Raw genomic sequence first — 14,012 nt, 5'->3', positions numbered from 1 at the left:
ATCACATTTTTGACATCTTTGCTTAATTATTCCAAAAGAAGAGTATAGACAAAATATAGCATCAATTTCTATGGTATTCCAATAGTATATATAGTAATTTTCTTTGATTTTTAAAAATGCAAGAGACAAAACTGAGCATCTTATTCTTGTTTATATTGTAGTGAGTCTGATTAGCAGGACACAAATAACCAGATCTTAAAGGAGTAAACACATGAAATACTGTCAAGAATAATTTTAGTTTACTAACAGTCTAACTCTTTCACAGATCCATTTTAACTGCAGTTAGTGTCTGTTCATAGACAAAAAGAGGGGAAACTAAAATAATTTTGGTGATGGAGTGGAACAAAAGCCACATGGCTCAAGAAAGAATTTCATAGAAAACAATATCGTTTAACTTTTCTAAGATACATTTACACGTAAAAGATCACTCATCAAAGCAATGTGACTCACTCAGGAGATAAGTGTTTAGAGAATGTACATATCCTTAAAGCTCTTAACATATAGATTAACTTGCTTCCCCCAGTTACTGCATAAAAGATACATTTATACAATAGATTGACTTGTTTCATAGAAAACAATATTGTAACTTTTCTAAGATACATTTATACATAAAATATTACTCATCAAAGCAATATGACTCATAAGTGTTTAGAGAATGTACATATCCTTAAAGCTCTTAACATATAGATTAACTTGCTTCCCCTAGTTACTGCATCCTCTTCTTGGTCCACAAAGAGCCTCAAACTTAAATCTATAACTAATGAATGTTGGAAGGGCTATAAAAGAGAAGAATTAGATTTTGACAAAGTCAATATTTATGGATTCAGGTTTTCTTCAGGTTCTTTTTGGTTTGGGCTCTAAACTTGAACCAAGGTATCCACACAGAAGTTGTCTCTTGATACTTTTTGTATTCTTTTTCTCTGTATTTCTCAGCTGTCATCTTCCTTTCCACTAGCACCGTAACCCATGCCAGACAACATGTATTAACAGCAGCTCCCAAAAATGTCCATCCTTGGCCAACATTCCACGCATAGATAGCTAATCCCCACCACCATAGCTGTTCTCCAAAATAATTTGGGTGGCGAGAAATCGCCCACAAGCCCTCTTCAAGGTTGGGTTTCGTTGGTGCACCAAGTTCCCTTAGTAACTTTTTGTTTTGGACAAAATTATACAGCTGGGTATCTGCAAAGTAGGCGAAAACAATGCCTACAGTGCAGATCAAAGTAGCCAAGTAATCCAAAGCAGTCCAAGGATGCTGGCTATTATGCACGGCATAGATTGGAAGGCAAACCCCAACAAGAAAAATCTGCATGAATTCCACAATGACATCATGTTAGCTTTCTTATGGGATGCACACTGAATCCTTTTTTATCATTATTTAGAATTAAAAATATTACAACAGACTTGTCTTCCCACACCTTCACAATGCACACTGCCCCCAACTGCCCTACTAGTCAGCTATAACCAGGGTTGCGCTTTTAGGACCCTTGGATAAATAATTTGTTTCAAGATTTCCTACATAATTTACAACAAGATTCATCCTATTCTTTCCACAAAATAATGGTGTATTAGGACCTTTTAGTCATCTACATAGGAGAGAAAATTGATCAGCTTCTGACTTCTCGCAGAATTTTCTAGAAAAAACGTAAGCACATTAAGAAATGGATATGGATTCAAAGCATTAGAAGTTTCTACTTCAATAATATCCAATTTTGAGCAACCCAAGATGCAAATAGGGCAATTTAAAATTTAAAATTTTCAAACAACTTCTCGAACTATTGACAGCTGAAAATCTTAAAGATATAGTCAAATTTAACATAGGAATACTGTAGAACATTAAATTAATGCATAAATACTAGAACCAGTAAAACAACAGATTTGGTAGTATGAAGCTTGCAAATTTTAAGGTGTCTCGTGATAATAGCTATGTTAAAATTCTGGGTATTGGTGATGGGAGAGTAATGAGGAGTCTTTAGAGCATCTTGATGGTTGGGATGAGAGCTATGTGAAGAAAGAAGATGTTGACACTCATTACACCAAGACAGAGATAACAGAGGATGGAGGGGAGCATTCCCATGACAGAATATTCTGTGGGCCATTTTTAGGGGACAGCAGGGGATTGCTATAAAAAAGTAGGAAAATTTAAATAATATAGGAATTCTGAAATATTCACATGATAGCATTGATAAGGTATTCATCATATACATCATAGTACCTTCACACATAAGTTGAGAGCTGAATTGAGATTTCATATTATCATGGCCCCTTTTCCCACAATGATATCCTTGGAGAGGTCATTTACAAGTTACGTCCTTCCATTTGGGGCATGCAAGTTGTGATAGGTTTTGCCTTCTTATTGAAAACCTGGACAATCAGTCAAGGATGGAAACCCTTTATTTCCAACTGGCAGAGGTGAGGAAAAAAGTTAAAACCCAACGCCTCTTCAGTTATTTCCTCTTTTCAAATTGCATGTGAGCTTAACTCGAGATACTTGATTGAAGGAAATATGGGCTACCTTAGAGATATCTACCCAGTTGTGGACTGCCTTAGATCCTGTGCATAAACCCTTTTCATCAGACTATCTTTGGGAGCATGTTGAAGCTGTGTGTTGAGCCTTGCCACCACAAACCCCAATGATTGCAGGAGATCCGATGTATACAGGACACAATCATTTACATTCCATGGGCACAGTTGGAAATATTAGGGCAGCATCCACACCTATAGCCACCACCACATTTTTGATACTTTAAGCTTAAGATCAGCGGATGTGAGCGAACCAGGTCAGATGCAACCTTACCGAAAAATTGTGATTTGGAGGTGTATCTGTGCATATATTCGAGCAGCTTGGTGGAACCTATGTCAGGATATCATATATGCCTCTCCTACTGTAAACTGAATTGAGATATATATACATATATCTCTTTCGATTCAGATGTAAAATACTTTCTGTTGTTTACAGGGCCTGATGGTACCTGTGTCTCAGTTCTACAGAACCAATCTGTTGTTTATGTGGAATTCAAATAGAAATTACTATTGTTACAGTTTCTGCACACATATTTAGGGTCTAATTATTAATCATAATTGCATAAAAGAAAATAGAATCAAATACAGTGAGTACAGCCCTAGAGCAGCACAGAATTACTGTGAATCGCTTGGAATGGTTAAATGTCTGCTCAATCATATTTAAATAGTAACTTTATAATATTCTATAAATACCTCAAGGTCTGACAGTGCTCTTGTAGCTTAAAATTTTACACAGCTGATATAATAGTTTGATTGGATGCTTTCTGCTGTTGCAATCATTTTATTTGACTTCACCTAGAGTTCAGTCAAATTCAATTCCAAAAAACAATTGAACTGGAAAACTTTTGTCCACCATATTGAGCTTGGATTTTCAAGCTTATATAACTGGTACTTCAAAATGATTTACATGCTATCATAAGCAATCCATAAATGTCAAGCATATGAATTGTATTTAAATAGAGTACTGCAATTTCCCAACTATAGAGTGCACATCTAATAATTAGAAAATAAATGGTACACTAAGATAAGAGTTTCCCTTACATTTCTTATAACTCTCTTTGGATGAAGCAACTGGCAATCTTACTGAAACAAACAATTGTGGCAAGCTAGTTGACAATATAGTTTACAAAAAATCTTACATAGAAATAGTTGGTGTGGTTTATGGTTGCCAACTAATGAGCATTGGACACATTGATAGAAAAGTAAAATTTTAGTGGCATGACTGTCATCTATTCATAACCTAGCAGTAAGGTTATTATGATAATAGATAGTCGTCTATTATTAGTTAATGGTATTCTGTTGTAAATATCTAGTTAGCTTTAGTTTGCTTCGCTTTTTTAGCTTTCTTTGTTAGAATAGAATATTTCATTTATTCTTTACGATCGTTCCCTAAGGAAACATCGTTTTATTCTTTTGTATAAAATGACCTTTCGGTCTCTATTAATAACAAACAAGTATTTTACCAATTACTTCTGTAATATGATATTAGAGCCAATACTTCAATTTTTTTCAAAAAATTATAATTTCTTTTGAAATTGTTTGTTAAAAAATTTTGAAATTATTTCTGAGATTTTTTCACATAAACCCGGCTAAGGTTTCCATTTGTTTTTTTGGAGAATTACAATCATAAAAAATCGAACCAATATTACACTCAGTTAGGGTTTTTCAGTGAAATAAATCATCGAATTTGTTTGAAAATCTCCACGTCATGACTGTTCATGTGTGCCAACTAGTGTATGTTCTTGTGTGTGCCGAACTTTGGTGCCATTTTTTGCTGATATAAGGCAGCTCGCAATTCTGCATTTCTGCGATTTTAGGGTGAAGAATCTGTTCATTTTGTGCTGTCCCTGAAAAAAATGCCTCTTCCAGCATCAACGTCGTCCATTTTCGGGCATTTTTTACAGCATTCTACCAAATTTCTACAGTTATGAGCTTTTATGGCTGCCGACTGCAGTTTTTTTCAAAACCTTAATTTTTTATCTTGAAAAAAAAATTGATTACAGATTCTTGGTGGGTTTTTCGAGAGCTCAACTAGGTTGTCCATTTTTTTGGGTGCCTCAATTTTCGAGTCAGTGGATCCAGAAAATGACAACCATATTCCTTCTGGTTTTTTCGAGCTCTTTTCTTGGTCACTCTCCAATTTTTCTAGGTCTTCCGTTTTCTTGCCTCGAAGAACATGCTTTCACAGATTTTCATTGAAAAAAATGTGCCATGGCATCTCTGAAAAACATTCTTCTTGAGCACAACTCCAAATTCAATGGACGAAATTATGGCACTTGGAAGTAGCGGATCATCGCAATTTTTGAATATCGGAACACCGATCAACTTGTTCTGGGCGTTACGAAGCGTCTGACTTCTTCTGGTCCTGATCAAGATACATGGGATCTGAATAATCAAGAGGTAGTGATGCTTCTCAAATTATCCGTGGCTGATGATCAGCTTTCTCAGATTCCATCTGGCAAGATAGCTGCCAAGATCTAGACACATCTCAAAGGTCTTCATGAGACTTCTGACAAAAGCAAAGCTTTCTTTATGAAAAACACTATTTTCTTTTGTCATGGATGAGCACACCTCATTCCAGGCACACCTAAATCAGATTCAGAAAATCCATGATCATCACTTGCCATCGGTCGCAAGATGGAGGAAGAGGATATTGTGGTTATTACTCTTTGGAGTTTACCAAAATCCTATGAGCATTTTATTGAGACTCTCAACATCACATCTTCTGGTGTTGATTTGAAGTTCATTGATCTTTGCATCCTGCTGCTTCAGCAAGATCGGTGGAAACAACAATTTGGTAGCAGCTCCAGTTCTACCTCCACAGAGCAAGCCTTTGCTACGAAATCCTTTCAGAAGGATAAAAGCCAGTTTCAATAGCCATCTCAACAGAAGTCTTCTACTCTAGCATTAGATGGTTCTTGAAAGAAGAACATTCAATGCAACTACTGCCCCAAGTTTGGACATATGAAGGTTGAATTTTGGAAACGCATAGCTGTACAGTCTAAGCAATTAGGTTCGCAGCCCAAAGAAAACAGTGCAGAGCATACTGAGCAGGCAAAATCTGCCTTTTATGCCTTCATGGCTAAAAGACCTGTAGATCATGTGAAGTCGTCTGCCTAGTACATTGATTTAGGCGCTTCTCATCATTTCACTCACCGCAGAGACTAGTTTACTGACTACCAACCTTATTCAGACTCTGTTATTTTTGGTGGCAGAGAAGAGTACATGGTTGTCGGTAAAGGCAACATTCAGATTTAATCTGTTGGGAGGAATCTCATATTCCTTGATGTGTACTACGTTCTAGGGATGGAATTAAATCTACTCTTAGTCAGTCAATTACTGCGACATTCTCCACACTTGGATGTCACCTTTAGTTCACATCAGTGCACCATCATTGATCGGACGACTAAGTCTACTATTGCAGTGAGTCTTGAGGATCATGGTCTTTTCAGACTTACTGATTTTGATGATTCTCAGGACTTAGCTATGGCTGCTCGGCGGTCTTCTATCAGCCAACTTTGGCATCAACAATATGGATACTTAAATGTGCATTATCTCTAACAGCTTGCTCGAGATAAGCTTGTTCTTGGATTGCCAGAGATTCAGACTCCATAGCTTGGAGTTTGTGATGCATACCAGGCTGGGAAGCAACATCGCACACCTTTCACCAGTGGCAACTCATGGTGAACTTCTCAGGTACTTCAGCTTGTACATGTCAATATCTGCAGCCCTATGGCCACTCCTTTTGTTCTTGGGTCTAGGTATTTTCTGTTGTTTGTTGATGATTTTAGTAGAAAAATGTGGGTGTCTTTCCTTAAAAAGAAATCAGATGCGCTTCCTGTATTTTAGAAGTTTAAACCTTTAGTTGAAAAAGAGTTTGGGAAATCTATTATTGCTCTTAGAGCAGACAATGGGAGGGAATTTTGTTCTAATGTTTTCTCCAGCTTCTTGGATAAACATGGCATCAAATATTAATTAACCAAACCCCACACACCACAACAAAACAATGTAGTTGAACATCGGAACAGGACAATCACCGAGATGGATCAATCCATGTTCGAACACAGACATGTTTCGAAGAAGTTTTGGATAGAAGCAGTTAACACTATAGTTTATCTATTGAACCGGTCACCCACAGTGGTAGTCAAAGGTAAAACTCTGGAAGAGGCCTGATCAGGTCGCAAGCCTAGAATCACTCACCTGAAGGTTTTTGGCTCCCTTGCTTTTGTTTAGATCCTTGATGCGTCACACACCAAGTTGGATGCCAAGAGTCAGAAACTCGTGCTTGCTGGATACAACAGTCTTCACAAAGCCTACTGCTTGATCAATGTTGAAACATATCGTCTCATCTACAGTCGTGATGTAGTCTTTGATGAGCAACGAGGACCATTCATGCTTATTTCTCCTATTTCTGATCCAGCAAACCAGCCTATGAAAGCTCATGATTTGGGAGGTCGACTTCCATTAGGTCCACCTGATGGGAGGGCTCAAGTAGCTCCTGCAGCTCCAGTTATACCAGTGATCCTTGTACACACACTTTTGGCTTCTCCTACAGGATCACCTTGCTTTGTCGATGCTTCACTTGAGTTTGATCCAGATTCTTCTGATGAGGAACATGATCATCATGCATCTCCTAATAATAATGTTGGTCATTCTCCTATTAGGCCTAAGTGGTGGGCTAAGACACTTGCTGATCTTCGTGATAACGAGCTCATTGATGGGAGAATAGCTCGGAAAAAGAGCAAAACTAAAGATTCTGTTAACTTTGCTCTCATGGCTAGCATTCACAGTGTGTTTGAACCTCAAACATACTCCAAGCTAAAGGAATTCCAGAGTGGGAACAGGCCATGATATCTGAACACTAGAGCCTACTGAAGAACAATACTTGGATCCTTTTTGATCTTCCACTAGGGAAAATACCCATTGGCTACAAATGGGTCTACAAAATCAAATACAAATTGGATGGTACTTTGGATAAGTACAAAGCTCATTTAGTGGCGAAGGGCTCTTCTCAGCGTCAGGGCATTGATTATGAGGAGACCTTTGCTCCTACTGCAAAGATGAGCACCATCAGATTAGTCCCAGTCATGGCAGCACAATTTGGCTGGAAGGTCCATTAGATGGATGTCAAGAGTGCTTTCTTGAATGGTGATCTCCATGAAGAGGTCTACATGATGTAGCCCCCTGGTTTCAAGGTTGCTGATAATGACCATCAGATTCTCAGATTAGTAAAAGCCCTCTACGACTTGAAGCAGGCCCCTCGGGCATGGTACATAAAAATTGATAAGTACCTTAGTGATCAAGGCTTCAAGAGGAGTTCTTCAAATTCAAATCTGTATATCAAGACTACTGATAGTCACACTATCCTTCTAGTTATTTATGTGGTTGATTTGATCATCACTAGCAACTCGACATCCTTGATTCAGGGAATCAAGCAGAACTTATGCCAGTCCTTTGATATGACTGACCTTAGGCTTGTGCATTATTTCCTAGGTGTTGAAGTTTGGCAACAGTCTTGTAGTGTATTCATCTCTCGGTCCAAATATGCCAGGGCCCTGTTAGACAAATTTTGTATGCAAGATTGCAAGCCTGCATCTACACCTATGGAGAAAGGTCTCAAATTATCCACAAAGTCTAATTCTCCTTCTGTTGATGATACTACATACAGACAATTAGTAGGCAACCTCATCTACCTCTTTACTACTAGGCCTGATATCAGCTTCACAGTTAGCTATATTTCACGCTTTATGAGAGCTCCTAAGGCTAATCATTGGATGGCAGCAAAACATGTGCTTCGTTATGTGAAGAGCACTTCAGATTATGGACTTCTGTACTCTTGAAGTTCTAATCCTAAACTCAATCAGTTCATAGATTCAGATTGGGTAGGCTCTGTTGATGACGAAAAGTCAATGTCTGGATATGTGTTCAGTTTGGGATCCAATGCAGTCACATGGACTAGTAAAAAGCAGCAAGCAGTTTCTCTCTCCTCTACAGAGGCCAAATACAAAGGGATTGTTAAGGTAGGATCTGCAGTTGTTTGACTTTGTCAGATGCTTAGGGATATGCAGATGTCACCAGCAGGACTGACTACTCTGTTTGTTGATAACAAAGGTGCTATCAAGTTAGCACAAAATCCAGTCTTCCATGAACGAACCAAGCATGTGGATGTTCACTGTAATTACATACAACAGCTGGTTGAAGATGGGACTATAGATTTGCAGTATGTTCCTACCACAGATTAGACTGCAAACATTCTCACCAAGCTTCTTGGTCCTAATAAGTTTGTCAAATTCAGAGGATAGCTTGGTGTTCTAAATAGATTAACCATTAAGGGAGGGTATTATGATAATAGATAGTCGTCTATTATTAGTTAATGGTAATCTATTGTAAATATCTAGTTAGCTTTAGTTTGCTTTCACTTTTTTAGCTTTCTCTGTTAGAATAGAACGTTTCTATTTTTTACGATTATTTCTTAAGGAAACATCATTTTATTCTTTTGTATATAATGACCTTTCGGTCTCTGTTAATAACAAGCAAGTATTTTACCAACTACTTCCATAATAAAGGTGACATTACTATTTTATCCTTAGATGGTAGGGTCAAAACAAATCCAATAACATATCAATTTTTTTCAATTTTGTGTTTTTTCCTTTTAAGTGTCCTTTTTTTAACTAGACCACAAAGGGTGGCTAAATCAAACAGGTTCAGCAGGCATAACGAGTAGAGTAGACAAGATGAAAGGCCATGCACTCTCCACCAATCCTCAGTCAAGCCAATGGCTCTTGATTCAAAAGCCTCACATCACATGGCTTCATCTTTGGGTATGTCCTCTTTATATAAGCCTATACATTACCACACGTGCTGATGAGGAACAATATTTATATGAGTTGTTGCTGGAAATTATCTATTGACATTGATGATGCCACATTTCTTGACAAACTTTGTGTTCCTTCTATTAGATAGCACATAGTGGGGCAAAGAATAATGTTGACTTCACCTGATTCAATGCTATTTAAGGCTTACAGGGTAAACAGATAATTATATTTGGGACAGTTGATTATACATCTTGGTTGTATGCATTCTCACATTTTTCTCTAAATGATCCTATAGGAGAATTGGCCGGTTTACACTCATGCATTCTATAGTGAATCAGATATCTGATGAGAACTTTGATCATCTTAACCTATACATACTTCCATCAGTTCATAAGGCTTGTACTGAGCTTCCACCTCCTCAAATTTAGAGATCAATTCAGTTCAGAAGGATATTACTAGCCTTTAAACTTCAGCTTTGTAGGATCAGTTTTCACCAGATATTGCAACATTATTCGTTGTGTCACACATCACAAATATTGGTGACATAATTGAGAATATTCACTTGCTCTTTGATGACGGTTACAACACACCTGTTGTCACACCATCATTTTTATAAGGATCTTCACAAATGCTTGGATTTGCTTCATCTGATTTGGCATCTTTTGATTCAAACATGTGGAGGCTTGAAGAGTTTTCTGAGGCACACTTTGTGAGACATTTTCTCCCATCTGATTTCAGGGACTTGTTTCTCTATTTTCCATTGGATTTGTTTCTTCCTGAAAGGAGGAACATTGTTTGCAACTTTGCTAATCTTGAATCATCATCAATATTCTTTTGGCATTCACTTTGAGTGCAAGAGGTCCATCCTTGTGGTAGGACACATCCTCTCTTCTTTCCTCTCCAATTAAGGGACCTAGATTGTACTTAGGTGACTAAAGAAGTACTTGGAGGAACATGTTGGGCCCTACAATATTTTGTTACATGTTCATTTTATTGATTTTTTCTCTCTTCTTGAGGGGGGTTTATTCCCAAGAAGTTTTTCCCTCTCCAATTATGAGAGATTTGTTTGTTTGTACAAAGGTACATTATTTGGCCTTGTAACTAGGACCCATTCATACATCCATCATTAGGTTTCTCTCTAAGATGTACTTAAGCAGAGATGTTAGAGTAAATAGGTGATCTCTCAATAACTAATTAATAATTAGATCCCTTTTCCTTTACTACACTTAAGCTAAACTTAGGGGTTCTTTTTTACTGTTAGTTATATACATTTTTGTCTCAAAGCATAGGCTGAGGACACTTGTCACAATTTCGTTAATCTTCACCTAAGGTTTGATCTAGGGTTTTCTTTTTCCTCTTCATAAGGATTCCCTTTTTGCAATCTTTCATTCAAGAAGCTTTTTACATCAATATAATTTTCAGCTTCCATAGCAGATCTGTTGTTTTTGCTTTCTATTTGTGACAAGTGTTCTGGTTGCAGGTGATTTCTGGGACCTGTGAGGTTCACTACCAACTTGAACATCCCTGTCTATCCTCTATTTGTGACAAGTGTTTTGGTTGCAGGTAATTTTTGGGACTGATGGGGTTCACTATGATCTCCAACATCTCCGACAACCAAGATGTCAAGTTCCTTGATAAAAAGAGCCATTGGGGATATTTCCTAAAATTTTTGCAATCTAGGGACAGCTAGGGGATGCTTCTAACTTATTTCTGCATATGTAATGTCCCCTATAGGGCACAGGGTCTGAAAATGTAGGGCACACATCCCCTATGGACACAAAGTTGACCCGATTTTGGGGTGATTGGATGCAGGTGCTGATGCAAAGCTTTTTTCTGATGCCAAGGACTACGTATAAGAAAAACACTAAATATAGAAAAGGCCAAAAGGCATACAAGGATATTTTGTAATTTCAAGGTCATTCTAAATAGGTGGTCACTTGGAAATCAAATTAGAAATCGAATTAGTGTAAGGCTCCTATTGTGACTAAATGTCACCCGCTGCCCATGTATGGGACCCCTGTTTGCAGCCTTGGCAAGTCTCAAACGATGAATCCACTGTGATTTTTCCGGATGTTTCTGCATTTTCATTTATGACAAGTGTGAAGTGTAGTCTGCCATGCAAGGAGCGCAATTCAACGCATGGCTTGGATGGTCAAACGTATTTCTTTATTCAGGACTGCCTTGAAACCCCGCTCTCCCAAGTGCTTGGAGTGCAACTTTGCCGTGACAGAGGAATTTACTTGCCACAGATAAAATCTTGCACACCTTCAAACATGCGCTCTCGGCATATTATGGAGCGTGAACTTTATTTGTTGTGTATTCTCGAAACTTTGCGGAGTGCATGTCAACAATGATGGAGGGTCAAAATTCCTTGACATGTGCAAAACTGTGCTCTCTGTTGGATGAGGATCGCACTTCACCGTCCACCAATGAATTCTTCCAAGCAACCAAAATCCGTGACCCCCTTCAAAATGCACTCACCGGTTTGTGAGGAGCGCACTTTTGCCCTCGTGGATTCCATTCAATGGGATGAAATCCTCCACACTCTCAAAATTGCACTTTCGATATTTACAGAGTGCATTTTCACTCATGCCAAGGATAATACTCACTAGGGATAAAATCTTCAATGTATTAAAATCTTCCACCCCGCCCCCCTCTCTTTTATGCGCTTAGAATACATTTAACCCTTGCATGTAATGTTCCTCGCGAAATAAATTTTGTGATATGCATCATGGAAAGTGTCTAGAATTGTGAAAATTGTGGAGTCCAAATGACAATTTTTTTGAAAAGTTCAAAAACTTAGAAAAATCCAAAGGAAAATTTGGAAAACTTGAAAATTTCTAAAATTACAAAAATCACCCAAGTTTCCGAAAAGTTGAAAAATTTGAAATTTAAAAAAATCGTGAAACTTGGAAAACATGAAAATCCAAGACGTCTTAAAAATTTCGAAGGGAAGAAAAAAGAAATTTGGAATCCAAATGATAAAGGTTTGGGAAAGTTTTAAAACTCAAAAATTCTCGAGGATGAAAATCCAAAGTCACGCGAAAAATCCCAAAAGTGTTAAAAATCATGAAAAGTTGAAATATTTGGGAAACTCAAGAAAAATCCCAAATTTAAATCAATTGACATCGAAAAAAGCAAAAAAACAGAAAATTCTTCATAAATGGAAAAGTTGGATTTAAAAAACAAAAAAAAATGATTTTCTTTCAAGGAGATTTTTTGGATTTACATGGAAAATTAAATATTACTTTTATTAATATTTAATTTGGTTATTTCAAAGAATAATCCAAAAAAGAAATATTGGAGAAAAGTTGGAAAGAAATTTGATTTTTGCATTAAAACATGAAAATTAATTAAATAATGATTTCAATTGATATTCAATAAATCAAAAGATTCAAGAAATCAAAATGGGATAAATGAAGACTTAGCTTCATCCTGAAGCTAAAAACATCAATAATAGCAACTTTTTGAAAACTAACAGAAAAAGCGACAAGTGGCACAAAAAAATGGAAACATTGGTGGCTAAGTAAAACAACTACCTAATTTTAGCCTAAAGCTTTAAAGGCAGCTTTTTTGAGCGATGATTTATATAAGAAACCCTTTCATTCATTCCTTCTGACACAAAAATTTGAAGAGCAAATTGAGAATAGGAGTGAAGTTCAAAGAGTTTAAAAAGAAGATTTTTGGGAAAATTTATGATATTGTTGAGGAGTTTTCTAGGAATTTGCGACAAGGATCTTGAATTTTATTAGAAAGGAGCCTTTTCAATGACTTGTGGAAAATTGCCACGTTTCTTGTGGAAATATTGAAAAGTGAATCCCAAGAGGAATATGAAAATTTTGACAAAAATCCAAAATCTTTGTCTTTTGGACAAATTGTATCTGCTTTTAATGCTTTCTCTGCATATTCTTACGTGCAAACATTTTCTATATTGTAGGAAAGATGAATGATAGAACCCAGCGGAATAGGAGAAACACATGGACAATTGATAAAGAATAAAAGGAGAGAATTCTATCTTGAATCCAAAATTATGTCAAAGTGGGCAGAAATCGGAGATACAAGCCTCGGTGGCCTTGATTTGAAAGATTTTAATCGGAGAATGCTTGGATACTGTTGGTACCCACTATGGACTCGGTATTTAAAAATTTAAGTGTGAGATCTTGAACCACTTTGAACCAAGGTTCAAAGTTGTTCGAAATGGTTTGATGGCTCAAATGGGCATCTTGCAGGTTTAGTTCAAGCAAATTTCACATTCATGGCTCTAAATGCAAATTCATTGGTTCATAAAAGTTCAGAATTCAATGGTTCGAGTTCAGAGTTTCAAAGATCTGGAATTCAGTTCAAAGGCTCGACAGGTTCAGTGATGCAGACTCAGCCCAAATAATCAAATTTAGTGTGTTGAGTTCATTATTTTGGATACTTTAAACAGTTGAAAATCCACAACACCCCAAAGTCAGAATTTCCATTTCTATCAATGCTTGAAGGTATATATGAAGGCATCACAATGCTTGGTCTCCAGCATCAGGGGGAAGAAGCAGTTTATGGGATAATGTTGTCTTAATGATGAGATACCTACATGAACTAATGATATTCATAAACTCCGTGAACACTTTTAAAGATATTGCATTTCATTATCTACAAAGCTAGTACATTCTGCACTTCATGGAGGAAGTT

At 37.0% G+C, this 14,012-nt stretch overlaps 1 protein-coding gene across 1 annotated transcript in view; it reads right to left on the bottom strand.

The window, feature by feature from the left end:
- Nucleotides 1-479: 479 nt before the first annotated feature.
- LOC149530996 (3-oxo-5-alpha-steroid 4-dehydrogenase (DUF1295)) overlaps nucleotides 480-14,012 on the bottom strand; it is a 51,830-nt gene continuing 38,297 nt past the window's right edge. Inside the window, exon 3 of the mRNA XM_089810455.1 lies at nucleotides 480-1,306. Within this exon, the coding sequence (XP_089666581.1) occupies nucleotides 824-1,306 (483 nt within the window). The 3' untranslated portion in view covers nucleotides 480-823. The remainder of the gene's footprint in view (nucleotides 1,307-14,012) is intronic.

This window comes from Cupressus sempervirens, chromosome 11 (genome assembly GCF_028749045.1).
Source record: "Cupressus sempervirens isolate cs-2001-9-10 chromosome 11, ASM2874904v1, whole genome shotgun sequence".
Classification (NCBI taxonomy): Eukaryota; Viridiplantae; Streptophyta; class Pinopsida; order Cupressales; family Cupressaceae; genus Cupressus; species Cupressus sempervirens.
Note: the sequence above shows the minus strand (reverse complement) of the source record. Positions and strands in the feature narration are given on the sequence as shown.